Source organism: Peromyscus eremicus, chromosome 8b (assembly GCF_949786415.1).
Source record: "Peromyscus eremicus chromosome 8b, PerEre_H2_v1, whole genome shotgun sequence".
NCBI lineage: Eukaryota > Metazoa > Chordata > Mammalia > Rodentia > Cricetidae > Peromyscus > Peromyscus eremicus.
In genome coordinates, this window is record NC_081424.1 from 42,666,705 (window position 1) to 42,692,796 (window position 26,092).

A 26,092-nucleotide genomic window follows, 5' to 3' on the forward strand; every position below is an offset into this window, starting at 1 on the left:
GGAAAGTACTTGCCTGGCATGTATGTACAAGGCCCCGGAAATTCCCGATACCCACCCACCCCTGTATTTGTTATTATTTCTATTTGTGAACTATGTGATTTTCTGTAAGGATCATATTACAGTTACATTTAAAAATTATGGGAGGTTGGAGGGATTGCTCGGAGGTTAAGAGCATTGACTGCTCTTCCAGAGGTCCTCACATGGTGCCTCCCAACCAACTATAATGAGATCTGATGCCCTCTTCTGGCATGCAGGTATACATGCAGACAGAACACTATACATAATAAATAAATAAATCTAAAAAAAGTAAAAAGAATAGTAACTTCTATATCTATGTCCTAGGAACTACTAAGGCCACCAGAGTGTATTAACTATTATGAAAGCAACATCACTTGGCTCATATCCAAGGTTGTATCTCAACATGCAAGTTCATATCAGTTTGAGAGAAGAGGCATTGTTCTTTTGTAAGAAGGTTGAGTAGATAATTAGATAGCTTTTACAGATTACTAAATAACAACTGTTAAGATTTAGACTATAAATAGCACTGAGCTTAATCCAAAGATGTGAGGCAATTAGAATTGGTTCTCAATTTTAGAAAAAAATGTAGGTATTTATTCTCTTGATAGACATCCTTACTACATCTTATTATTATCGTTATTATTTTTTTGCTAGGCATTGGTGAGTCTTAAAATTGTCTTACATCTCTAATAGATAAAAGATTTTAAAATAAATTGCAAATTTTAATTAATTTAAAACACTTTACGAATGTGAATGTCTGCATATACATATGTGCACTGTATGTGTGTCTGGTGTTCATGGAGTCCAGGAGAGGGTGTCAGATCCACTACAGTTGGAGTTACAGATAGATGTGAGCCACCAAATCCGAGGAGGGACCAAAACCCTGGTTCTCTACAAGGGCAACAAGTACTCTTAACCATTGAGCTGGTCCCCTAAAATGACATTTTTATTCTCTGTTTTATATGTCCCACGGGAGATCTTTCCATATTTGTGTTTTGTCATATACATTAACAGAAAGAAGTAAAAATGAGAGATTCAGCTGCTTTGTCCATGAGGCCCTGGAAGAACATTCACACTCTTATTATTGATAGTAATTATTTATTTATAAGGAAAGCTCCAGTCTTGAACCAGTACTTTATTATAATCTTCATGGCCAGAAAGCACATTCAGCTATTTATATTTGTGCTGAGCAGTTACAAAGGAAATGTCTTTTCTCTGCAGGCGGAGAGCAAACAGATTTCTCTGGAGAAGCAACTCCAGGTCCTCCGTGAAACTGACCACATGCTTCAGGTGCTGAAGGAGAGCCTGGGGGAGCTGGACAAACAGCTCACCACATACCTGACGGACAGGATCGATGCCTTCCAACTGCCACAGGAAGCTCAGGTATTGCCTCGAAGTCCAGAGCCTCTGTGTTCTGAGAAAGAGCCCTTGTTAGCCAGCTCCTCAGCTACCGGAGCCAGGAGAATGATGGACATTCTTGATGAAACAACCTCTGGGTTTGAACTGTTCTCGTTCCCTGTGTGGGAATTTCACACATTTTCTCTTTAACATTTTATTATTGTATGTGAATGGGTGTTCTGCCTGTGTGTGCATATGTGCACTGTGTTTATGCCTAGTGCCTGCGGATTCTAGAGGCGGGCATTAAATGCCCTGGCACTGGAGTTAGAATGTTGTAAACCACTGTGTAGGTGCTGGGAAATGAACCTATTGAATGAATCCTGTGGCAGAGCAGCTAGTGCTCTTAACAGCTGAGCCATCTCTCCAGCTCCTCTCTCCCATTTTCTACATTAGAAATGGCCTATTATTATTATTATTATTAATTATTATTATTTAGCTATAGAGTTTAGACAGTGTATTCTGTATAAATCAGATGTGAACAACAGAAATGACATGCAAAGACACACAGTAGTTTATAGCACCAAAGTTTATGTTATTGTCATGTATCCCCAAGCTTATTACAGTGTATTAAATACAGGATTATGTATCCTATGACTACATCAAACTTCTGTATTATTATTTCTTTGTGTACTTTGTTGTTGTATAAAGACAGGATATCATTCTGTAGCTCATGCTTGCCTGGAACTTACTATGTAGCCGAGATCAACTTTAAACTCACAGCAATCCTCCTGCTTCAGTCTCCAGAGTGCTAGGATTGCAAGCATGAACCACTACCCCAGGCTTCTTTGTGTACTTTAAAAACACCACCCTCTTTCCCTTTGTTATCCTCCTGGTAGAAGATCCAAGCAGAGATCTCAGCCCACGAGCTCACGCTGGAGGAGCTGAGACGGAATCTCCGCTCCCAGCCTCCGACCTCCCCCGAGGGCAGGACCACGAGAGGAGGAAGTCAGATGGACATGCTGCAGGTAATGACCAGGCTTTCCCTTTGCTTTTTATATATGGCGGGTATAGAAAAGTAAGACAGAAAGGCTTGATTCCTTGGGTACCCTTGCTCTGTACCATGATGCAAACAATGGGGGTATGAGTGGAGTATTAAGGGCTCATTGGGACCTTTGTTCTGTACCATGATGCAAATATGGAGTGTGAGTGGAGTATTAAGGGTTCATTGCATCCCATGTCAGCAGAAGCAGACTGTTATCTGGGCAACAAAATATTGAGTTTTAATAGTTGAGTTGAGAAGAGAGAGTGAGTTTGGCCTAGCAGTTGGCTTTGTGTAGACTGTTCTCTGACCACAGAGGCTGCTGGGTAGGATGCAGTACTACTCAGGTGCTTAGTGGGTGGTACGAGATGGACTTCTACTCCTAACTTGTGCCCAAAGACACTTCCACTCCTAACTTATGGCCAAAGGTCTATGTTCATGAACTAGAGTTTCTTGAACAAATGAGAAAATTCATAGACTTTCGTTCCAGAGACACCATCACTATCCAGATTTATTAATTTGAGATTGAGATATTAGGCATTGTTCATCCATGGCACTGAGCAGTTCCTTTATGTGATCAGAACCTCCCTAGTTCCTCTGGGGTTTCCTGGGTTGGCCTATATTTTGAAAAGTTTTCCAGCATTCTGTGTTATACTAATACCAAGTGAGAGAGATCATGAGTGGCTTACTCCCATTTCCACAAACAGAGGAAACTTCGAGAGGTTTCCACAAAGTTCCAGCTTTTCCAGAAGCCTGCGAATTTCGAGCAGCGGATGCTTGATTGCAAGCGTGTGCTGGATGGAGTGAAAGCCGAGCTTCACGTCCTGGATGTGAAGGATGTGGACCCTGATGTCATCCAGACCCACCTGGACAAGTGCATGGTGAGCCGGAGAGGCAGCTCACATGGCCGGAGCTGCTCTTACGGTTTAGTCCAGAGCATCTGTTCTGTCCTTGTGAAAGATGGAGAACATGTTAAAAATAAGAAAAATAGAAGATAGAAGAGAAATAGGTGGTGAAAACAAGGGTTATGGTCTGGGCAGATAAAGGCAGTAGATTAAGCACATAAATAACGTGTATTAAAAAACAAACATGTAAATCACAACATGAAGTGGGTAGAACCTCTGTAGGATGCACGGATAAGCTAAACCTTCCACAATAAATTTGAAGTCACTAGATATAACATATCTAATGTGGATATCAGGAATATTATAGAGTAAAAAAAAATGCTCTTCCAGGAAAATGACACTTAAGTCAAAGTTTAAACTTAAGATGGGAAGAAAGGAATGATAAATAAGACCTTACTCTTTCATTCTTTGTAGTTAGTTGAACCGAAAATTTTAAATGATGTTGGTGAGAGGATCTCAACTTAGCCTTATTGTATGCCTGGCAGTCTTCTGAGAGGAGGTCAGGGGGAGATATATTGGTGCTTGTTGAGGCTGCCATTTCCACTGTGTTTTTTACATGGGTGGAAAAGTACATGGATAGGACACGTTTGAATTACGTGTAAATGTAAGCATCTCTTTACTTTTTGGGATAGAGTGGCAGACATCACTCACTGTTGTTGACATCACAGATACTGGCTTTGTGTCCTTGAGGTGTTTTGGGTTGGATGCTGATATATAGATAAGCTGCCTAGACAGAGTTTGGGGGGTCAAGGTGACAGGGATGAAGGCAGTTTGGAATTGACATGTTGTTGAACTCCTGTTTCATAGAATCATGTCCACCCTGGTACTTTAAAGTTTTATGTATATTTGCAGGATGTAAATTACACTCATGGTAGGTTTGCTTTCTCAGAGAAATAGACAAGTAAGTGTTAGGGATTCCACATTCCTTCAGGCACAGATCACCAGGGGTAGCTGTCTTCTAGTCATGGTGTTAGAATTATAAAAGTATTCTTTGGGTGCAGGAAATTGAACCAAGGACCATGTGCTTAGTAAGCCTGTGTGTTCCTATTGAGAAGTCTGCCAGCCCTACAGTGTTGTTCTACACAGAGACATTCCAATTCACCTCCTGTTGTTTCCCATAGTTTTTGAATTAACATGGTTATAACGAATGCCAGGATTTCTACTGACATTTAATACACACATCTTGTTTTACATTTAAACAAAACCAAACGCTGTTAATTTGCTGTCTTATCTGATTTGAAAAGGTGTTACAGCCTTGACTTCACTTGGCTCAACCTTCAAACCATATTTGAGAAAGATAATGCCCTTTGATGTCCGGGGTGAGGGATTAGCTACCCAGCCATAGAAGCTGTGCTCTGAAATGATGCCAGTTGGGGACTTTTATGTTAACAATGTAAAATGTTCCTCTGTTTTGAAGAAACTATATAAAACGTTGAGTGAAGTCAAACTTGAAGTTGAGACTGTCATCAAAACCGGGAGGCACATTGTCCAGAAGCAGCAGACGGACAACCCGAAAGGCATGGACGAGCAGCTGACTTTCCTGAAAGTTCTCTACAATGACCTGGGTGCACAGGTGGGACATTTCTCTTTCCCCCTTCCTATCTCTTTATTTCTCCATCTCTTCCTCTCTCGATATCTATCATATTTTTATTCTTTACATGCATATTAATAGTATAATTGTTAGTAGTTGTGTAGACATTTATTTTTAATATTTAATATAGAACATTTATATTTTCCATGGTTGATGACATTTTATGTTATTCTAAGGAAACTCAACAAAGTAATAGTTACTGCAAAAATCTTACTTGCTTTGGATTTCTAAAATGAATAGTTTACTGAGGTGTGTTAATGTCAGCATCTAGGAAATGTTGGGTGATAGATAGTCCTTACTAGTCTACCAATCTAGTAAATGTTGAGTGGTAGATAGTCCTTACTAGTCTACTGATTTAGTAAATGTTAGATGGTAGGTAGTCCTTACTAGTCTACTGATCTAGTAAATGTTAGGTGGTAGGTAGTCCTTACTAGTCTAATGATCTAGTAAATGTTAGGTGGTAGATAGTCCTTATTAGTCTAATGATCTAGTAAATGTTAGGTGGTAGATAGTCCTTATTAGTCTAGAGATACAGCTCGGTAGTCTCCAGATACCACCCCAACTTCATCTCTTACACTGCTGGGTTATAGGAATGTCAGGTGTTTTGCATGGTGTTGGGGTGGATTTTGGGTTTTCAAGCATGCATAGCAAGTTCTTTTAGTCACTGGGTCATCTCTCCAGCCTCTATCTCAGTTGGGAAGCTGCATTGAGAGAAATGAGAACGACTGTGAGGAGACCAGCTGGGACCTTCCTGTGCTCTTGTGAGAAGTGATGGTGGCTGGAGTGGGTTTGGGGTTGGAGATTAGAATGGGCTGACTTCAGACCCTTGTAGGAAGTGACGTCAATGTGTTTGTGATAGAATAGCCTGTTGTTAGAGGGGAAGGGGAGATAAGGCATGGCCTTTATGTTTTAGGTGTGCTTTCGTGGATGACTGTGGTGCCATCACGGAGCATTGGGGTGATAGAAAGAAAGGTTGAGAGGCGTGCAGAAATCATATGCTTATGCTTGATATTTTGACATTCTAGCTCCTTTTTTTTTTTTTTTTTTTTTTTTTTTTGGTTTTGGTTTTTTGAGACAGGGTTTCTCTGTGTAGTTTTAGTGCCTGCTCTGGATCTCACTCTGTAGACCAGGCTGGCCTTGAAGTCACAGAGATCTGCCTGGCCCTGCTGGGATTAAAGACGTGCACCACCGCCGCCTAGCTATTCTAACTCCTTTTGAGAGAGATGTCAAGTACTTATGCAGGCACCAAGGCAGTGGTTCTCAACCTGTGTGTTGTGACCCCTTGGGAAGGGTCAAATGTCCCTTTCATGGGGTCACCTAAGAGCTTTTGAAAACACAGATGTTTAAATTATGATTCATAACAGTAGCAAAATTGCAGTTATGAAGTAGCAATGGAATAATTTTATGGTTTGGGGTCACCACAACATGAGGAACTGTATTAAAGGGTCATAGCATTATGAAAGTTGAGAATCGCTGTACTAAGATCTAGAGAGGACATCTGGGCTGAACAGGTGGATTTTCAGAGTCATCTCCATATAGGTGGTAAAGTTTTCAGGACTAATGAGATTATTTAGGGAGAGGATATGATGAGGGAAAAACTGAGGTCATTGACTAAGTATTAGGAATTAACCAAAGGAACTTTAAAATAAGTAACAAGATAATAAGATGTGATAGGCGTACCATAGGGATGAAATCTGGGAAGCGAGGGGAGGTAGTATTTCAACAATGAGTTCAATCATTGTTTTTGTGATGACTGTGATCACATTAAAAAAATGTCCATTGGGGCCGGGCGGTGGTGGCGCATGCCTTTAATCCCAGCTCTCGGGAGGCAGAGCCAGGCGGATCTCTGTGAGTTCGAGGCCAGCCTGGACTACCAAGTGAGTTCCAGGAAAGGCGCAAAGCTACACAGAGAAACCCTGTCTCAAAAAAAAAAAAAAAAATGTCCATTGGATCCATCTGCTGCCATTGGGTTTTTACCGAATTTAGCAAAGGATGTGTGAGAAGTCAGGAAATAGTACCACACTGTAGGAGAATAGCTTTGGCCATATGTTAAAAGTAGAGAATTGGTCTGTGTGTGTCCTTATAAGTTGATGTATGAATTGTTTTTTCTTGTTACACAGATCTTTGTTAGCATTAAGTTTGATGATGATTGTGTAGCTGTTTAGGCATGTCAAAGTCAGAAAATCATCATGTAATTCAAGTGTTTATCATTTACATCTGCATTCAGGTGCTATTAATTTAGTGTTACATGTTTTAATTGAATCCCATGGGAAAATATTTCAGTTAAAAAAATTAGTAATAACCGTTTGGGCATAAAAAGTGAAACTGTACCAAAGGAGTGAGAGAAATGAAGTGTGATCCCATGTTACTTTTGAACTAAATTTGGTCTCTGTCATTGTATATCATCTAAGAAAAGTTTATCTCAAATGTGACATACCATCCCCCACCTCTTATTATCTGTATACTTGTGCTTATCAAAGTCAGATGTCAGTTGATTTATGTGTTAGGTGGCCATGCCTCCTAAGGGAGTTGAATTCTTTCTGCTTTCTGTTTTGAGCCATGGTTCTGGTTTAATACCATCATGTCATTTAAGGGGTTAGATCTGTTAAATTAATGTCTCCTTATTTGGCCTTGGCCTCCTTAATTCCACCTTCCTTTATGTGGAAAGTGGGAAGAGTATTGCTTATCTCAGAAGCTGTTGTGGTGTTTTAGTGCATGACACATGTAAGATTCATTAGCACAGCCTGAAATCTGCATGAAGAGGCTGATGAGGGGCTAGGGTTTGTAGACTGCTTGCCTGGCAGGCTCAAAGGCTTGGCCTCAATCTCCAGTACCGTATGAATGGGGCATGGTGACTATGTCTATGATCCCAGCACTCAGGAGATGGAGGCAGAGAGATAAGAAGTTCGAAGTCATCCTCAGCTACATAGTGAGTTGGAGGTCAACCTGTGGTACTGAGTGCCCATTAAAAAAAAAAAAAAGAGGCTGATGAATGTTAGTTGATTTATTTTGCTTTAGAAGAGCAAAACAATAAGATTCATGGTGTATAGTCATCTACTGCTTTTTTAAAAGTCTCATGGTTAGCAATAAATCATGTAATTGGGAAAATAGTACTTTTTCTCCCTCACATGGCTGCCTCCCACTGTATATATGTTTTTAAGTGGAGAGGATGCTAAGCCATCTTCTCATTGAAATTGTAATATCCACTGATGATTGGTTTCTTAACTTTGCTCCAAGGCCTGAGCCAAGTCCCTGGTATAAGCATTTCCCTCACATAGTTCTTAGAACAGTCTTGGGTTCTGCCTCCTCCAGCATAGCAGTCAGTGGTAGAGCCTGGTGTGCACAGCCCAGGATTTCCCAACACTCGCTACTACAACATATGCAAATGGAAGACCCGGGTGATGCTGAGGTGATGGAGATGAAGGTCATGGAAGTCTTGGGGTTGACTATGAGCCAGTTTGCATCCTTTCTGGATTTGTCCTCATTCATGGTCATACTTCTCTTACGGTGTCATTGGCTCCTTGTTCATCCTTGTCTTATCATGTCCTTGGCCCCCTTGTTCATCCTTGACTTACTCAATATGTCCTTGGTCCCCTTGTTCATCCTTGACCCCTTGTTCATCCTTGACTCCTTGTTCATCCTTGGTCCCTTTGTTAATCATTGACTTACTCAGTATGTCCTTGGTCCCCTTGTTCATCCTTGACTTACTTACCATGTCCTTCCCCCTCCCACCTTGTTCAGGTGACCGAAGGGAAGCAGGACCTGGAAAGAGCCTCTCAGCTGTCCCGGAAGATGAAGAAGGAAGCCACCGTCCTTTCTGAATGGCTTTCTGCCACAGAGGCAGATCTGGTGCAGAAGTCCACATCAGAAGGTGTCATTGGTGACCTGGACACAGAAATCTCCTGGGCTAAAGTGAGTTTCACTTGGGATGGACTGCTGGTGTCACACCTGTGGCGTTGGTTTGGGCCAGTCTGGGTGAACGCTGTCTCCATTTCGTATTAACTGTAGCCTCTGCTGTTCTCCATTACCTTCTCTCCGGTTGTTCTGTTCTGGGAAGAACATTTTAAATACAATTTGTTTGTTTTCAGAGAGGGTTTCTCTCTGTAGCCTGGGCTGGTCCTGTGCTCACTGTGTACCACAGGATGGCTCTAAATCTGCAGCAGTCCGTCTTCCTCAGCTCCTCAACGATGGGATTATAGTCATGTGCAACTATGCTCAGCTAAAACCAACCATTTTAGCAGTATGGTGTGTGTGTGTGTGTGTGTGTGTGTGTGTGTGTGTGTGTGTGTATGGATGTGTATGTATGTTTGTGTGTATGTATGGATGTGTGTGACTGTGTATATTGTGTGTGTGTTTGTGTGTATATATGTATGTGTGTGTGTTTGTGAGTATGTGTACTCATTTTTTAACACAAAGTTTGCGGATTTGGCTAGATTGACTTGCTACTGTGCTCCTGTCTCTACTTTCCCGGTGTTGAAATTACAGTCATGTGCTAGTGTTCCTGGCTTTTTACGTGTGTGCCCCGCGTCTGAACTCAGGTCCCCATTATTGTTCAGCAAGCACTTTACCACTGAGCTACCCCTGCAGCCCAACAAAGACTTCACCTTCCTTCCACAAGCATTAAACTCAAATGGATCATTGAGGCCCTTTACACATTGTGCTTAGGTGATATTTGAAAATGTTATATTAGGAGTTAACCACCTTAGCTAATCATGGTGGCACACATCTTTAATCACAGCACTCGGAAAGCAGAGGCAGGAAGATCTCTGTGAGTTCAAGGCCAGGCTTCCAGGATAGCCAGGGCTATGTAGATAGACCCTGTCTCCAAAAAAAAAAAAAAAAAAAAAAAAAAAGATTAAACACCTTGAAAATCCATAACACTTTCTCCCACTATTCAGTCTTTGCATTATATATAATAATTTTTATACTAATTAACTATATAATGCAAAATAAATAATGCAGGGATCATCATAATCACATAACTTAAAGAAAAATCCACATGACCATTTCCTTTAGTCCTCTAGCTATTTGGAATAAAGGGTTAACTTGCACCTTCTTGCTTCTGAGCTGCACACAGGATTGAATGGGGGTGGGGAGTGGGGTTCTGTTTTCCTCAGTTTGCTTCATATGAAAGAGGCAGGTGTGCCTGAGAGCCTGCAGAGGGTAAACAATGGCTACAGAAACGTGTGTTACACAAAGTCTCTCTGAGTGTCCTCTGTACATGTTTCCTGTGACCTCCGTGAGAAGGGACTCTGAGGTAGCTGAGTAACACAGGTCTCACCTGCTTGAACACTCTGTGGTGGGGACACTTGGGAGAAAGTCAGGCTGTCACACTGGAAAGAATACTCCAGTTGAGAAAACAGCTCCTGGAAAGGGTAACTGTGTTGTGGGTTCTGTGAGGGATGAGGAGTGGAGAGAGGAGTGGGATTGGGTTCTGTGAAGGGTGGGATTGGGTTGTGTGAGGATGAGGAGTGGAGAGATGGTGGGATTGGGTTGTGTGAGGATGAGGAGTGGAGAAATGGTGGGATTGGGTTCTGTGAGGGATGGGGAGTGGAGAGAAGGGTGGGATTGGGTTGTGTGAGGGATGAGGAGTGGAGAGAGGAGTGGGATTGGGTTCTGTGAGGGGTGAGGAGTGGAGAGAGGGTGGGATTGGGTTGTGTGAGGCATGAGGAGTGGAGAGAGGGTGGGATTGGGATGTATGAGGATGAGGAGTAGAGAAAGGGTGGGATTGGGTTGTATGACGATGAGAAGTGGAGAGGGGTGTGCAAGGAAAATGAAGAACACTGAAGGTCACCAGTGCCTTCTGCATGATTGAAAAAGGAAAGGGCCAAACTTGATTTGGTTAAATCCAAGAAAATATGATATCTTTGTTCAGTACACTTTGAAAATAATTCTTCCCTCTCTTCCACCATTGTATTCTCTCTTCTCCCCTCAGTCCCTTCCCTACCATCCTTTCTTTTTAGACTGGGTTTCGATATGTAGCTCAGAGTGGCCTTGAACGCTTGATGCCTCAGCCTCCTGAATGTGAGGATTACAGGCAAATGTGATCAGGTCTGGGCCCATTATTCTTTCTTTCTTTACTAAATCTTTGGTGTTCACCATTTCACATAAATCACATACTTTCCTAGGCTTTGGGAATTGCTAGAGTCGCAATTTGAGCTTTGGACCCAAACTAAAGTCAAACAAAAGCTATTGTGATCTTGACAAGTTTTTCCTTTTTAACCTCTGTTTTTCTGTTATATATTAGAGACGAGTATAGTGTTTCAGTTGTTTTATTTTTTATTGCCTTGTTCCTCCACTCCTGGCTGTTTAATTTCCCTCCCCCTCATTTTCATTATTATGTACAGTTCTATGAAGAATAGACCCGTAGCTGAATCTCAGCATTCTGTAATTGTTTCCTGAGTGTGTTTTAGCAGCCTGAAAATTTTCAGGCTGAAGAAGAGACTCATTTTAAAGTCTCATGTATGCTGTGAGTCTGTCCTTTAGGGACACTTGAGGTACCACTTGTGCATCAGTTCCTCCCGGTTTTTGTTCTTTGAGAACACATTTGACAGTGGTGCCATAGCCCCATCTCTGATTTATTTTAATTAGAACTTTTCCAAAGCTTATAGGCCACCTGCAGCCCTTTCTGAAAAATAATTTCCCTCTAGTTTTGACCATTTTAAAAAATTCCCAGATTAGTCTTTTAATTTAGATTTCTTTGTTAGGCTTAGTAATGCTTAGCATGCTGTGTAGTATTAAAAAAAAATCCCTTTCTTTGCCATTGGAGTTGACTTTCTGACCTTTAATTTTTTTAAATAAACACTTGAGTATTTTTTTAAAGAAAGGAATAATCGGATTCTCGTTTCTGTTGTCTTCAGTTTTATAACGGCTGGCTCTACTCTGAGGTTCTGTAGTTCCTTCATGATCCTTTGTAGTCTCATCCTCTCAACCTTTAATGCTTTAATCCTTCTAGAGTTTAAGCTGCTGTGTATCAGGAGAAAGGCTCTGAACATCTTCTCCGATAACTAACTGATGGTGCCGACATCGTTTATTGAGCTATGAGTTCGTTTCCTCCAGTCTAACGTGGAGTTGACAGACTCTTGCTGTGTTCTGTTGTACAGTTCTGACCCGCTCCCCTCCTCCAGTTCCAAAGCTGTTGAGCTCTCTCATTTCAGTGTCTATTTTATCTCACAAAAGGGTCCTTGTCTTTATGACTCTGTGGTTGATGTGCTTTTATAGGAATGGTCCCCAAATTTGCAGAAGAAATTTTGTGTTGATTTAGTTCCAATTTATAGATTTGTTAGATGAGACTTTATGTTTTGGCTTGTGTGTGTGTGTGCAAGCGCGTGCGCGCGCACGCACAGCTGGAGAGATGCCATACAAGTGTTCTGCCTGCCTTGTTAAATCTTTTCAAAATTAAACAAACATTTGTCAGAAAGTAACTTCCAGAATTTGGTTTTCTCTTTCCACCTTCACGAGGTTTCCAGGGATTGAACTTGGGTTTCCAGACTTGCACAGCAATTGCCTTTCCCTGCCGAGCCCCAAGTGTAGCCCAGGCTGGCCTCACCTTGGAGATCCTACTGCCTCTGTGCCTTCAGCATATCCTACCAGCATGAACCACCGTGAAAGGCTTAAATCCTCATTAGTATGTTATGTCTCAATTTTCCTCACCCCCTAAATTCTTTCTTTGCCATATGTTTGATTTTTTTCCTTTATAAACATTTTGCATATATACCTGTATACTTATTATATATTATTTTGTTTTATTACCATGTGAATGTGAACATTTTCTTTTTTTCTTTCTTTTTTTTTTTTTTACTAATTGCATATATGTACATATGTGTATATAATGGGTGATGTTGAGTTGTCTGTATTAATATTTGATCCTTTCTGGTCTTATAAGTTCCATTTTTTGTAAAATACCATTTTTAAAGATAGACTCTATATAATGGTGAGCTTGCCTCTTGTGAATTTTCACTTAATCGTCTTACAAATTTGAAATGGTGAGGTTGGAATATACAAACCACACAGCACATTCTTGTCAGTGGAGTGGGAGGAACATTGGTGTGAAACATAACCACCGCCTTTTCAATGATATGTTTTCAGATTTAAGGGATGCATTTATCTTATAACATTTTTAGTTTCTTCACTTAAATATTATGTGCAATATTTAAAATTAAAGTTTAAGTGGCATTTTTATTAGTGAACTTAAGTGGGAATTTTACCCCATACATTAAATTTTATTTTCAGTTTTCTTTATCATAAAACCCACTAGGATCATGGATATATTATTTAAACTTAATTACTTATCTGTAGTTGTTTCTTATGGTTCTTTCAGCCAGTTCTAGCCAGTCAAGACATAACCACTGAAGGAGTACAGCAATTCTGAAGTGTACACAGCATGTCTGAAGTTCTTTTCCACTCACTTTGCTGGAGGAGAGTGAGTGCAGGAAATATCTGTGTGCATTTTATAAGTGTCATGACCAGGACAGTGTTTAAACCTTGATTCAGTTTTAGATTTGTGATTTGTATCTTTCCCGAAATGTGAGTTTTTAAACGATGTTCACATAAGGACTTGAATTCCTTGAAATGATTGCTTTAAATGTTGATTTAAGAAAGTGTACCATTGGGCTGGAGAGAGGGCTCAGTGCTTAAGAGCTCTTGCTACTCTTAGCAGTATTTCATTCTCAGGATGCAACATCTGCCTGTAACTCCAGGTCCAGAAGATCTGACACCTCTGGCCTCAAAGGAACACACACGCGCGCGCGCACACACACACACAGATATAAATAAATATAAAGCTTAAAATTAATTCTTGAAATAAGGAGCAACAGTTTTTAAAAGAAGCAATGCCAGGAGGTGCTTCTGTATGCTGCTTTCAGGAGATTTTGCATTTTTCACCACATTGCATTTCTATACATGTGCATTTCTATGCATGTGCATTTCTATACATGTGCACTTTCCTGGTAAAATTCCATTCACGTGCGAGTTCCCATCCTGGAGTGAAACTTAAGTGAGTTTTTTTTTTTCCCTAGAATATTCTGAAGGATCTGGAAAAGAGAAAGGCTGACTTAAACACCATTACTGAGAGTAGTGCTGCCCTTCAGCACCTGGTCTCGGGCAGCGAGTCAGTTCTAGAAGAGAATCTCTGTACACTCAATGCTGGGTGGAGCAGAGTCCGCACCTGGACCGAGGACTGGTGTAACACCTTGCTGGTATGTTGCCTGAACACATCAGTGGTGATGTCTTCTCTTCCTGATTATGTTTAGTGCATATGGCCCTTATCAGAATTCCAGATCTGTTTCCTGTGTGTCCTGGTTTTGTTTTCCTTTGCTTGTGAATTAACTTTATTAGTATGTATTTTATTTTTCTATTGAAAAGGTATCACATGGAAGAATTTACAATACTTCTATGAAAGTAAAATATTCATGCTAAACATAGGCGCTGTATTATTTAATATTTTAGTAAATATACTTTTATTTTAATTATATCATATAGTACTTAGTTATTATAATAATATACACTATGTATATGCACATACATGCATATATTGTATATACATTATATACAGTATTTGCAATGTCTTAGTCGTTCACTAGCTCAGAGCAAAGATTATAACAAATGATGATGCCTATAAAATTCTTGACTTTTACTTCAGTGTAGTTACTTAAAAACTCTATTTTTTCTTTTTCTTATCTATGAAGTTGGCATTATTATAATTTCTACCTTGTATGATTTTATGATGATTAAATGACTTAAAAATGTAGTGGTATTCTATATAAATATGTTAATCATCCCATTTAAAAATATTTTTATGATTACGATCATTACGACCATTACATTTTCATAGTGTTTGTTGGTCCTTTTCTACCAATATGGCAGCCCCAGTCTCTGAAGTGAGAGTTATCATTTACAAATTATTATTTTATTCTGACATAGCTTATAGGACTTTAACTTACATGATTCCCTAGTAATGGGTAGAAATAGATAAAAGAATAAATCATCTGTTGAATATTTTTTCAAATCAGTTAGGATATGTAGGGCAGGGAAGGTTATATGCTTAGGTCTTGATCGGCCAGAGGTTTGTGTTCCAGTCCATGACCTATTCCATAAAACTTTAGGTAAATTATGTAATACGATACATCACCACACATCAATGTAGAGAAAAGTGCATCACTAAAGCTGGCCATGGAGATGCACACCTGTAGTCCCAGCACTTTAGGGATCAAGACGGGACTATCTAGCATTCAAGGTCAACCTACATAGGAAAGCCATGTCTCAAAAAAACAGTACCCCGTTCCCTTTCAAAAAAGTTGGATCTGGTGGCTTGTAATATCAGGTACTTGGATGGTTGAGGCAGGAGGATCACAAGTTGAAAGTCTGTATACAGAATAAATTCAAGGATAGTCTAGAAAACTTAGTGAGACCTTGTCTCAAAATAAAAATTAAAAAGAAGGCTGGGGATATATTCAGTCATGTAGTGCATGAGGCCCTATGTTCAAACCCCAGAACTGTAAAATATTAACCCCTCGCTTTAAAAACCGCAAACCAGAAACAAGCCAACTAAGTAAAAGTATGTAGCAAACACTATTGTTCTTTGTTGTTTATGATTATGGGACACACATTGTGCTCTTTGGCCTTTAAAATCTCTCCTAAGATCATCATCCTAATATTTCATTTAATTGTGTCAATATTATTTTATTCCTTTGTAGAACCATCAGAATCAGCTGGAGATATTTGATGGGCATGTTGCTCACATCAGTACCTGGCTTTATCAAGCCGAAGCTCTACTGGATGAGATTGAAAAAAAACCAGCAAGTAAACAGGAGGAAATCGTGAAGGTAGTCAACCTCAAGAGTCACGTGGGATAATATGCTTTAGTCTGTTCTCTTGTGCTGTGGGGGGGTTCTCATGCAGTTTACTTTTTAACATTCAGGAGAAACTGAGATCACCCATGGATTTTCTGTGACCAGTTCCTCCCCTGGTTGATGGTGCTGAAATGTCTTCCTAACAATCCCAGATGTTTATTTCCAATACCTTTAATCGTAGTAAGCATCACACCCATATTCATTTTGACTTTTCCCTTGTAATAATTTATTTATTTGTTTTTTATGCCATCAGCGCTTACTGTCTGAGCTGGATGATGTCAACCTCCAGGTTGACAATGTTCGCGAACAAGCCATCATCTTGATGAACGCACGTGGAAGTGCCAGCAGGGAACTCGTAGAACCGAAATTAGCTGAGCTGAACAGAAACTTTGAGAAGGTGTCCCAGCACATCAACAGTGCCCAGGTGAGTCCTGGAATTTTTATAGAATACCATTTTTGCCATGGGTATATGTTTAAATGGTAGATCATTTTGTGCCAACCTATTAAGTTTTAAAGTAAAATGAATTTTAATAACTTTTTGGCACAGCAGTTGGTGTTATTTATGTGTGATTATTAATATAAGAGTATTGTTGAGCAAATAACTCAGAACAGGTTTCAGAGTCAGCTGACAATTGGGATAGGAATAGAACAGGAACAGTGAAGTCAGTTCCCAGGTTCGGTATGATGATCAATCCCTGATCTTGAACTCATCCTTTTCATGTACATGTTCATAGAAAATACATTACTGGTGTGTGTGTGTGTGTGTGTTTATATGTTGACAGATTTAAATGTTATAAGTAACTCAGTTTATAGTTCATGGAGAGATGTGCTTCCTGTATTTACTAATTCAAAAAAAGCTGTATCAATTAAAATGAGGGTCAAAAATGAATAACAACTTTCTTTACAAAAGAAAGGTACTTATACCGCTATGTTATTATTTCTTCAGCTCCCTGTGTATCTTTCCCATTCTTTCTCTTTTCATCCTTATTTTAAGAGGGGAGGCGGAGAAACATTTTACTGTAGAGTTCTTAAGGCCTGGCACTGAGTAAATGGAAAACTTGAAAACATTTTGATGGTGCCGAGGGAGAAAATGGTGGACCTTAGATGTCCATCCTGAGGAATCACAGGATGCTGAGTGTTTAAGGATCTCAACTGTGCCCATGTGATGGCACTTTAAAAATCTATTCAATTCAACAGTTATATATTGAAATAACACAGAGAAAAGCTTGTTTTGTTTTATATGTGTGTAGGAAATAGGTATTATCTAATCTTGCTTTAATTTAAAATATCTGGTATAGTGGGCCAAATAAATTTTCTTTCCGTGCTCAGGAATATAATTATTCACAACTTAAAACAACACAGCAAGACCCTGCTTTAGCTTTTATATCCTTTATTCTTGGCCTTCCTCCTCACTGTCTGAACTGGAGTCCATTTGATTTTTTTAATAGATTCATGGGAATATTTTTTTGACATTAGGAACAATTGCAGAGGAGTAGGGTAAGAGAAGGAACAGAGAAAGAAAGTTAGCATTGTCCCCCAACTGACCTTTACAAACAATTTCTGTTGCATAACTATTTTTACTCATTGGTAGGTACATGATGCTAACATATAAAATTTTTATAGCATTTTGTACATGCTCCCTTGAAATGGATTTTCATGGTAACAATCTATGGTCTGTTATAATTCCTTAAGTTAATCTTATGAGTATTGTGGGCCCTTGGGAATGTTGTGTTCGTTAGTTATCTTATTTTTATCTGCTGGCATCAGAGTTTAGAATTCATTGAACTGCAGAAGTTGTACAAGGGCTGTTCCCAAGGCTTTCAGCATGGGCTGATAGAAGGTCTGCAGTTTGAGCCTCTGTACTCAGGATATGAGAGTGTTGCTTTCCTCATACTTGCCCGTCCCTGGATATTACTTTTCTTCATTTATTTTTATTAAAATTGCTATTCTAACTTTCATTTTCCTGAATATGAAGTTTTTCTGTATAGACTTGAAAATGTGGCATTTGGAAATATTAATCTTCTTGGAAGTTTGAGTATCAAAATATCAAAGGGAATTCTTCTGGTGAACATGTAAGGGAGGCATTCTCTAGGGTGTCCTTGCACTGAGTGAGGACAGACCGTCATTCCTTTCATGCCTGTGGCAGGGATAGCTTGGATCATGGCCCTGTTTCCTGTAGGCTGTTCACCTTGGCATCTGCCGTACTGTAATCCAAGCAACCACAGTCAACCCATAGTCAACTCACACCTCATATCCCTGGCCCAAGGTTGAAAAATGAGTAATTCTAAGAAGCCCAGATTGCCAAAAATCCTTCTTCTATGATGAATGGCATTAAAGTCATGTCAAATAAGTGCTGGTTCCTACTGTTTCCCCCCCCAACCCCCCCAAACACCTCCCCTCACCCCCCACCCCCCGCTTTCAGGATGAGTTTGGAAAAGCAAGTCAACAGTTCACTCCATTGGCCTCTTTTCCTTCCTAGATGCTGATTGGCCAGGATCCTTCATCCTACCAATGCTTTGTTCCTGCTGGAACTGTTGAAGGTGCCAGGTCTTTCTCTGACTTGGAAAGATTAGAAAATGACATAGAAAACATGTTGAAAGTTGTGGACAAACACTTGGACTCCAGTAACGATGAGGAAAAGGTGGGCTGTTTTCAAACCCTACTCTTTTTTTTTTTCCCTTTTCTCTTTTAACAATGTGGATTTACTTGCTTGACCTGATACATGTAACTGAAGAAATCCAGATGTGATTTATGAGGGTCATTGTCAAAGCTGTCAAGTGACTCTTATAACGCTTGAAGTTCACATACAACCCGGCGTGGTGGCACACTCCTCTAATCCCAGCCCTTGGGAGGTAGATTCGGGAGGAATGGGAATTCAAGGTCTTCTTTAGCTTTGTAGCAAGTATGAGGCTAGCCTGGACTTCATGAACTCTTACTCTCAAACAAACAAAATGATGGTGATGATGATGATGATGATAAAAGAATCCCAGTGACTCATATACACCCCATACTTTCTGACTAAAAGTAATCATTAGCTAAGGTGTGATAAACTGGCTTGGGATATTTTATTTTCAAATATAAAGGATTTGAAGAAAATCCCAAGCAGTTGGATCATCCAGGCTGATATGTGCTTTTTCTCACAGCTTAGTTCTCACACTGAGCACTGGAGAGTATGAAGTCTGTCTGTGCACTTTTGTCTTGAGTACATTTTCTTTTTTCTTTAAACGTTCAGATGGATGAGGAGAGAACCCAGATTGAGGACGTTCTCCGAAGAGGGGAACACTTGTTACATGAACCGATGGAGGACAGTAAAAAAGAGAAGATCCGTTTGCAGTTGTTACTTCTGCATACACGTTACAACAAAATGAAGGTATGATGGGATGGTCTCTGCAGCAAAGAAATAATTGACCCCATCTGTGCCATCCAGGCCAGCGGTAGAATAGTTAAAAGACACTTTCAAGCAAGCCCGTTAGGAAATTATGTGATTTCTTCCACTTTCTTTTTAACTTTAATTATGTACTTTTTTTTTTTTTTTCTTCCAGAGTTGGGGATTGAACTCTGTGCTTTGCATATGCTAGCCAGGCAGTCTCTGTACCACTGAGCTACATCTAAGCCCAGCAGTCCCCTCCTTTCTAATGTGTTTACTAGATATGTTTCTATTTTTAGATAGGGCACTACTCAAAGAAATAGAAATCTAAAACCTTATTGTTGGTCATCCCTTTTGGATTTATGATCATGTATGAAAACTGGAAGGTCTCCATTCCCTTCAGAAGTGATTTCCTACTTTGTTTTCTTTTTGGGAGCATTGGCCATGATATCAATATTTTAAGTTTTTAAATATCTGAATTCCTGAACCTGGGGTAGTATGTCATATTTTCTGGAGTAGGATTCGCTGCTCACTGTCTTACCTGATTATCTTCTGAGTGGTTTTAAGTGATGCTCCCCGGGGCTCTGTTCTTTCAGGAATCAATTTTATTTGATCACTTTGGAATCTGGGTGGATTCCTGTGCCTTGGCTTGCTGCCTATTGGCTGCCTCTGTCTGCATGGGCCTTGTCATGTGATCCAAAATGGAGTTGCCGTCCACTTCGAACTTCAGCGTGTTTCCTTTCTTAGTCCGCTTACAAACTATCCCATCTGTCTGGAAGGAAGAGACTTCAGTCCCCTTCTCGACCATTTTCTTGTTTATCACACCACGTGAAGCAGGAACCACAACCACTGGGCTGCAGACTGTGGACAACTGTCTGGGCAAGCCGGTTAGCTAAGCGAGTCATGTCAGTCAGTGCTGGGTTCAAATAAGACACTCTGCCTCCGTGGGCAAGGTCGGCCATGATAGAGAAAGACTTCTGACCAATGCAGCCTTGGGCTTCTACATGCATGCATACATAGGTGCACTCACACACACACACACACACACGCACACCACACACAGAGACATATACATAAAGAAATTATAGATGGGGTCAGTGAGATGATTCAGCTGTTAGAGATGCTGGCTATGCAGTCCTGACAATGTGAAGGCGATTCCTGAAAGCCATGGTGGAATGAGAGGACTGATCTGAATGTGGTACTTTGACTTCCACACCTGTCCATGACATATGTGCACCTCCACATGTATACCTGCACAAGCGCGTGCACACACACACACACACACACACACACACACACACACACGCGTGCGCACACACACACTGAAAAATTTGAGTTATATAACAATAGGAAATAGATGAACACTTTCTAAAATACAAATATTACCCTGTGTTATAATATTATTTTGTTGGGTTTTGTCTTTTAGTTATTTTAACATATGTATAGCCACAGATGACTGTAGTTTTCTTTTGGGATTTTTAAAACTTGTTTTTGCCTTTCGTTCAGAGAGTTGATGAATAGTAGTTCTGCTCCATTTCAGTTTTTTTTTTCTGCCTTAATGGGTCAATAACAAGAAAGTAGAAGACTTCATAGATATTCAGTTAAACTCTGATCTATGTGGACTGTGTTGTGGGATGTGAGCCACCCCATGGAACATCATCTCATTTCAGTATTCTGCATGTGGCATTGTATTTCTGTACCGTAGCAGCCTGCGTGTGGCTGTGGTGTGTGGTCTATGCATGGGAGTGTGCATGCAGAGGCAGAGGCCAAAGCAGAGGCATGCAGATGCCTGAGGAGAGCACTAGATAGTTTCCTATATTGTTTTTATTTTTTTATTTTTTATTTTTGGGACAGAGCCTCACTGAATCTGAAGTTCAAAGTTTCATCTGGGCAGACTGGCCAGTGAGCTCCTGGCATCCTCCTGTCTCCTCTCCCCACCACGGGTTACAGGCACATGTGGGGTAAAGAGTCAAACTTCCACTGAGTTGTCTTCCTAGTCTTCCCTGCCCCCTAGTCCTCTTCATCTCTTCCTTAAACAGTCCTCTCCCCTTCTACTGTTTTAAAAATAAAATTACCCAGAAATAAAGTCTAGGTCAGATCTTGAGGACATTTTTTTTTTTTTTGGGCATAGGGCATTTTGATTGATCACCCGGGGAGAAAAATCTATTTGGGAAGTAGAAAGCACATTTTGAACTGCCGAGCTTCTGCAAAGAGTAGAAAGCGACAGAAAAACCCTAAGCTGAGTAGTAGATGAGATTGTCTTGAGGAATGTGAATTCTTTTTTGCTTGTTTGCTTAAATCTGGATCTTTAGAATGCTGTTATTGATCTGCCCAGCTTACTATAAAGTCTCAGGTCACTGTGGCCTTGCAGAATAATAGCCTGTCACGTGACCCAGGAAGCAGCTCAGGAGCCCTGGCCTTGCCACTTGTTAGTGAGGTGCGGAAGTGTTTCAGTGGTTTTGAATGGTAAGATCCAGTGATGTGAAATGAGGAAAAGTACTACAGAGATAAAAGCCCTCCACCCAAAATCAAGCCCTTGTGGACTTTCAGCTGCTATTGGTCTTTGAGAAACAGATCTGGTTAATGGCCAGAAAGTTGCAGCAGGAGGATGTCCGTAAGTTCTCAATGTGCAAATACATTCATTGGATTGCTTTCTATATCCTTAAAGATGAGAAAAGGGATGCGCGAGCCTAATTTTGGGACCTCACCCCTGCTAGGTTGGCCTCTTTTAAATGAAATCTAAAAAGGCTTTACAAGTATATTTAGTATTTATAAAATATTTAGCATCTTTTTATTTAGAAGTGACTCCAAGCTTGAGGTATTAATTATTTCGACATTCTTTTTTATATTTGCTAGAACATAGAATTTTCTTTCTTAAATGTATGAGTGCATACCTAGAAATGCCTCCAGAATAAGATATAAACATAGATCATTAAGATAATAAAATCATTATTAGGAACAATTTTAACTCGTTCTGTTGATAGAGTCAGGAAAGCTGTAAGCTTGCTTCAAACATGGCTCTCTAGGAATGATGAGAACGGAGGGTAATTGGATTCGAGAGGGCAGAGCACACAGATCTTTAAGTTCAACAGCATGCTACTGCTTCTCTGATTTGCAGCCTGGAGTTTTCATTTCACTTAGAGATCTTGAAAATTATTATAATCCTTCAGTGAAGAAACATGCACTTGTTATTGTTACTATTATCATGAAATTCACAGAAGAATATTCTCTTCTGAAAATAAAGCATAGGAGTGAAAGCTTTGGCTGGGGATGTGCCTCAGTAGGCAGAGTGCTTGCCTGTGTGAATGAAGTCCTAGGTTCAAGCCTCAGCACAATGTACAGTGGGTGTGATGGCACATATTAGTGGCATTAGCACTTAGGAGGTGGATCAGAGATTCAGGGTTATCCTTGGCTATATAGAGAATGGAGACTAGCCTGGTGTCCATGAGACCCTCTCTCAAAAGAAAAAATAATGTATCAGGGAAGCTACTTGAACTCATCAGCAGCCAACACTGGCCATTTGAAAGTAGTATATTGACAATCTTGGGAGGCAGAGACAGGCAGATCTGAGTTCAAGGCCAGCCTGGTCCACGAGTGAGTTCCAGGACAGCAAGGGCTACACAGAGAAACCCTATCTCAAAAAACAAAACAAAAAAAGAAAGCAGTTGACAACCTTTGTTGAACTGTGGCTATCAAGGAGTAAAGAGGAGCAAGCAGCCCATCTCAGACAGTGCTGTATTCTGAGTGGAAGATGCAGAATTTTTATAGCATAGCAGAGGAGGCCTGAGTCCAGCACTGGAGGATGCTTTAGCCTACCTCCATCAGGTGTCTGTGCTCAGCAATGCTGTCTCAAAGTTACATCGATATCATTTCAATCAAAACCCTCATGGCATTTCTTGTGTTGATTAATTAATTAATACACCAGTCACTGAAACCCAGTCTCATTATGTTGTGCTTACTGGCTTTGAACCAAGGGCTCCCCTCTTCTCAGCCTCACAGGGAATGAGACATATAGGCGTGTGCCACTGTGTCCATTGAGTATGCTTGGGAAACATGTTTGGCTTTAGTTTTGAGTAGTGTGGTCTACAAGTATTTAATCTAATTGTGATATTGTAGAAGAAGGATGTAATAATGATCTCAAAATAGTTTATTTCCTGGAGAACTTACGATGGACAACGTAATCGTTTTCTTCACGACTCAGAGAAGTAGTTGTTCTTCCTGCTTGTTAGATAGACGTAGATACCATGGGTTGACGTTGACTTATCTACGAGTGTGGCAGCAGATGGCAAATAGAAGCTAAAATAGAGTTTGTTGAACTTCTGTAGCAATAACAGTTAAAATATGAAAAATTATATTTTATAATGTCTTTATTAGCAGTAACTAGTTTTATATGATAATGGTTTCATTATGACATTTTTATGCATGTACATAATTTGGATCATAGTCACCTTATTTCTTGATACTTGGGTTGACATTCTTACATTCTTGAATGCTTCCATACAACAGTCCTGTAATCTCCACCCCCACCCTCCCAGTTTGCTACTACTTTCCTGGGGAGGTTTTAAGATGCCTGCATTATTTCTTTGATTTTTTTTTTCACAGACAATCCCTATCCAGCAGAGGAAAACAATTCCACTGTCTTCTGGAATTGCATCATCGGCCCTCCCTGCGGATTATCTGGTTGAAATTAATAAAATTTTACTCACTCTGGATGACATTGAATTATCACTTAATATTCCTGAGCTGAGCACCACTGTCTATGAAGACTTCTCTTTCCAGGAGGACTCTCTAAAGGTAAAAGTTAGTGCTGAGTTGCAGTACCCATGGTTAATAGAAAAAGTACAGAAAAAATGCAAGGCTTCCCTCCCTCCCTCCCTCCTTCCCTCCCTCCCTCCCTCCCTCTCCCTTCCCTCCCTCCCTCTCTTCCTTCCTCTCTCCCTCCTTCCTGTCCCCTCTTGATTTTTAAAGACAGGGCCTCCTTGGGATAGCCCAGGCTAATTTGATGCTCACATCCCTCCTCTCTTTGCCTGTTGGGAGCTGGGGTTACAGGCATGAACCACCATACTCAGACGGAAGCTGCTGTTGGATTTAAGATGGCTGAAGTCCTTGACTGTTTCAAGTTAGTGATAATGTGTATAAGTAGTGAAGCCTTACTGTATGTACTGGTGGGATATAACAACTTTTTCCAATTTAAATTTTAATCAGATACAAACCCGATTGTCACTTGTGCCAAATGGTGTCAGGTCATCCGTATTGATTTAAGATTGGCTGCTTGCCTGGGTGTGGAATTGTATATTGATTGCAAGTTAAAGTTTTCAGGTCTTTGAAAGTTTCATTCCCTTATATTTGATTGTACTTCTATATAAAGTCATAATAAAATCTCTGATAGAACTGACATGCTTGATGAATTTGATAACTCATTTTCTCATTTAAGCTACTGTGATTAGGCGTTTAAAACTCTAATTCCAGATCTAAGCCTTTCCTTACCTTCATAGAATATTACTAAAGTCTTTCCTACATCCTGCCTGGAAGCCAGTCAGAACATCTGGGAGGGCATTTCCCTTCCACCATTGTGATGGTGGCATTTCTCACATTTTGGAGAATATAGATTTATATATAGAAAATTCCCCCGTTGCAACAGTAGTTAGCCTCACTGTTATTTTAAATGAGTGTTGTACCTGTAAACCTTTATCTGTGATTCTGTTGTTTTTGTTACTTTACTCGATTCTGCTTTTGTATGATGATATGTTTGCAGAGTATCAAAGATCAGCTGGACAGACTTGGAGAGCAGATTGCAGTTGTTCACGAGAAGCAGCCAGATGTCATCCTGGAAGCCTCTGGTCCTGAAGCCCTGCAGATCAGGGACATGCTTACTCAGCTGAACGCGAAATGGGACAGAGTGAATAGAATGTACAGTGACCGCAAAGGGTATGTGTGAATTAAATGACTATTTAACTTTAAGTAACGTGAGTACGGGCTGGAGAGATGGCTCAGCGGTTACGAGCACTGACTGTTCTTCCTGAGGTTCTGAGTTCAATTCCCAGCATCCATATCATGGCTCACAATCACCTGTAATGAGATATGGTGCCCTCTTCTGGTCTGCAGGGACACATGTAGGCAGAAAACTGTATACATAATAAATATTAAAAAAAAAGTAATATGAGTACAAGTGCATGGGTCACTGAAACAGTACATTTGTGCATTATGATCATGAAAACCATTTTCCACATCTTTTAAAATATGACTTGCTTAATAAATAGAGATGAACCCCATTCCTTAAAGAGAAATGTGACCATAGGCCACTACCATTTACAACATAATATCTTAATAGTATGGGAATATTTTTAGTTTTTAGTATAAAGATAGTTTTTATCTCTCTTTTTTTAATTAAAAAGGATTTTATTAATGTTCCTTTCTCCTACATTCCATAATTAATGTGAATGAAGAGCAGAGGCAGGTTCAGATAATTGGAATCCGTATATCACACAAAGTTTTTCTTTCTTTCCGTCTTCTTTATAAGCTTCTGGTTAATAGAATGTTTTGGAGCTTTTCTGTTACTAGACTTTGAACCTGTGAAATGGGAGTAAAGAGAAATGGGTCAGATTTTTTCCCAGTAGCTGGGAGAGTGTTGAAATGGAAATACAGTGTGAAATAAATAGTCAAATAAAAAATACCATGCAACAGAGAGGTTATCCCAGAGGAATACATTGGAAATAATTCAGACACAAAAACAAGGCATCATATTGTTAAAAAATTTTAGTTCTACAATTCATGTGAAGAAATAGAACTTAATGAGCTTTGTTGCTATGTAGATTTTTAAAATAGTCTCTTTGTGTAGCTAGGGAACATCCTTATGTACACCCCTGTACATATTTTTTGTTAGAACTGGGATGGTAGTTACTTTCCTCATTGCTGACACAAATACCTGATCAAAGCACCTTAAAGAAGGAAGGCTGGCCTGACTTACGGTTTCAGGGGATGCAG

The 26,092-nt window shown here is 40.0% G+C and overlaps 1 protein-coding gene across 1 annotated transcript in view; it reads left to right on the forward strand.

Annotated features, from left to right (window-relative positions):
- Utrn (utrophin) overlaps positions 1–26,092 on the forward strand; it is a 507,673-nt gene that overhangs the window by 190,647 nt on the left and 290,934 nt on the right. The window contains exons 30-41 of the mRNA XM_059272738.1: positions 1,240–1,401; positions 2,253–2,381; positions 3,103–3,276; positions 4,718–4,873; positions 8,633–8,803; positions 13,909–14,088; positions 15,586–15,714; positions 15,995–16,165; positions 18,221–18,382; positions 18,974–19,111; positions 23,711–23,902; positions 24,864–25,036. Coding sequence (XP_059128721.1) covers positions 1,240–1,401; positions 2,253–2,381; positions 3,103–3,276; positions 4,718–4,873; positions 8,633–8,803; positions 13,909–14,088; positions 15,586–15,714; positions 15,995–16,165; positions 18,221–18,382; positions 18,974–19,111; positions 23,711–23,902; positions 24,864–25,036 — 1,937 coding nt within the window. The remainder of the gene's footprint in view (positions 1–1,239; positions 1,402–2,252; positions 2,382–3,102; positions 3,277–4,717; positions 4,874–8,632; positions 8,804–13,908; positions 14,089–15,585; positions 15,715–15,994; positions 16,166–18,220; positions 18,383–18,973; positions 19,112–23,710; positions 23,903–24,863; positions 25,037–26,092) is intronic.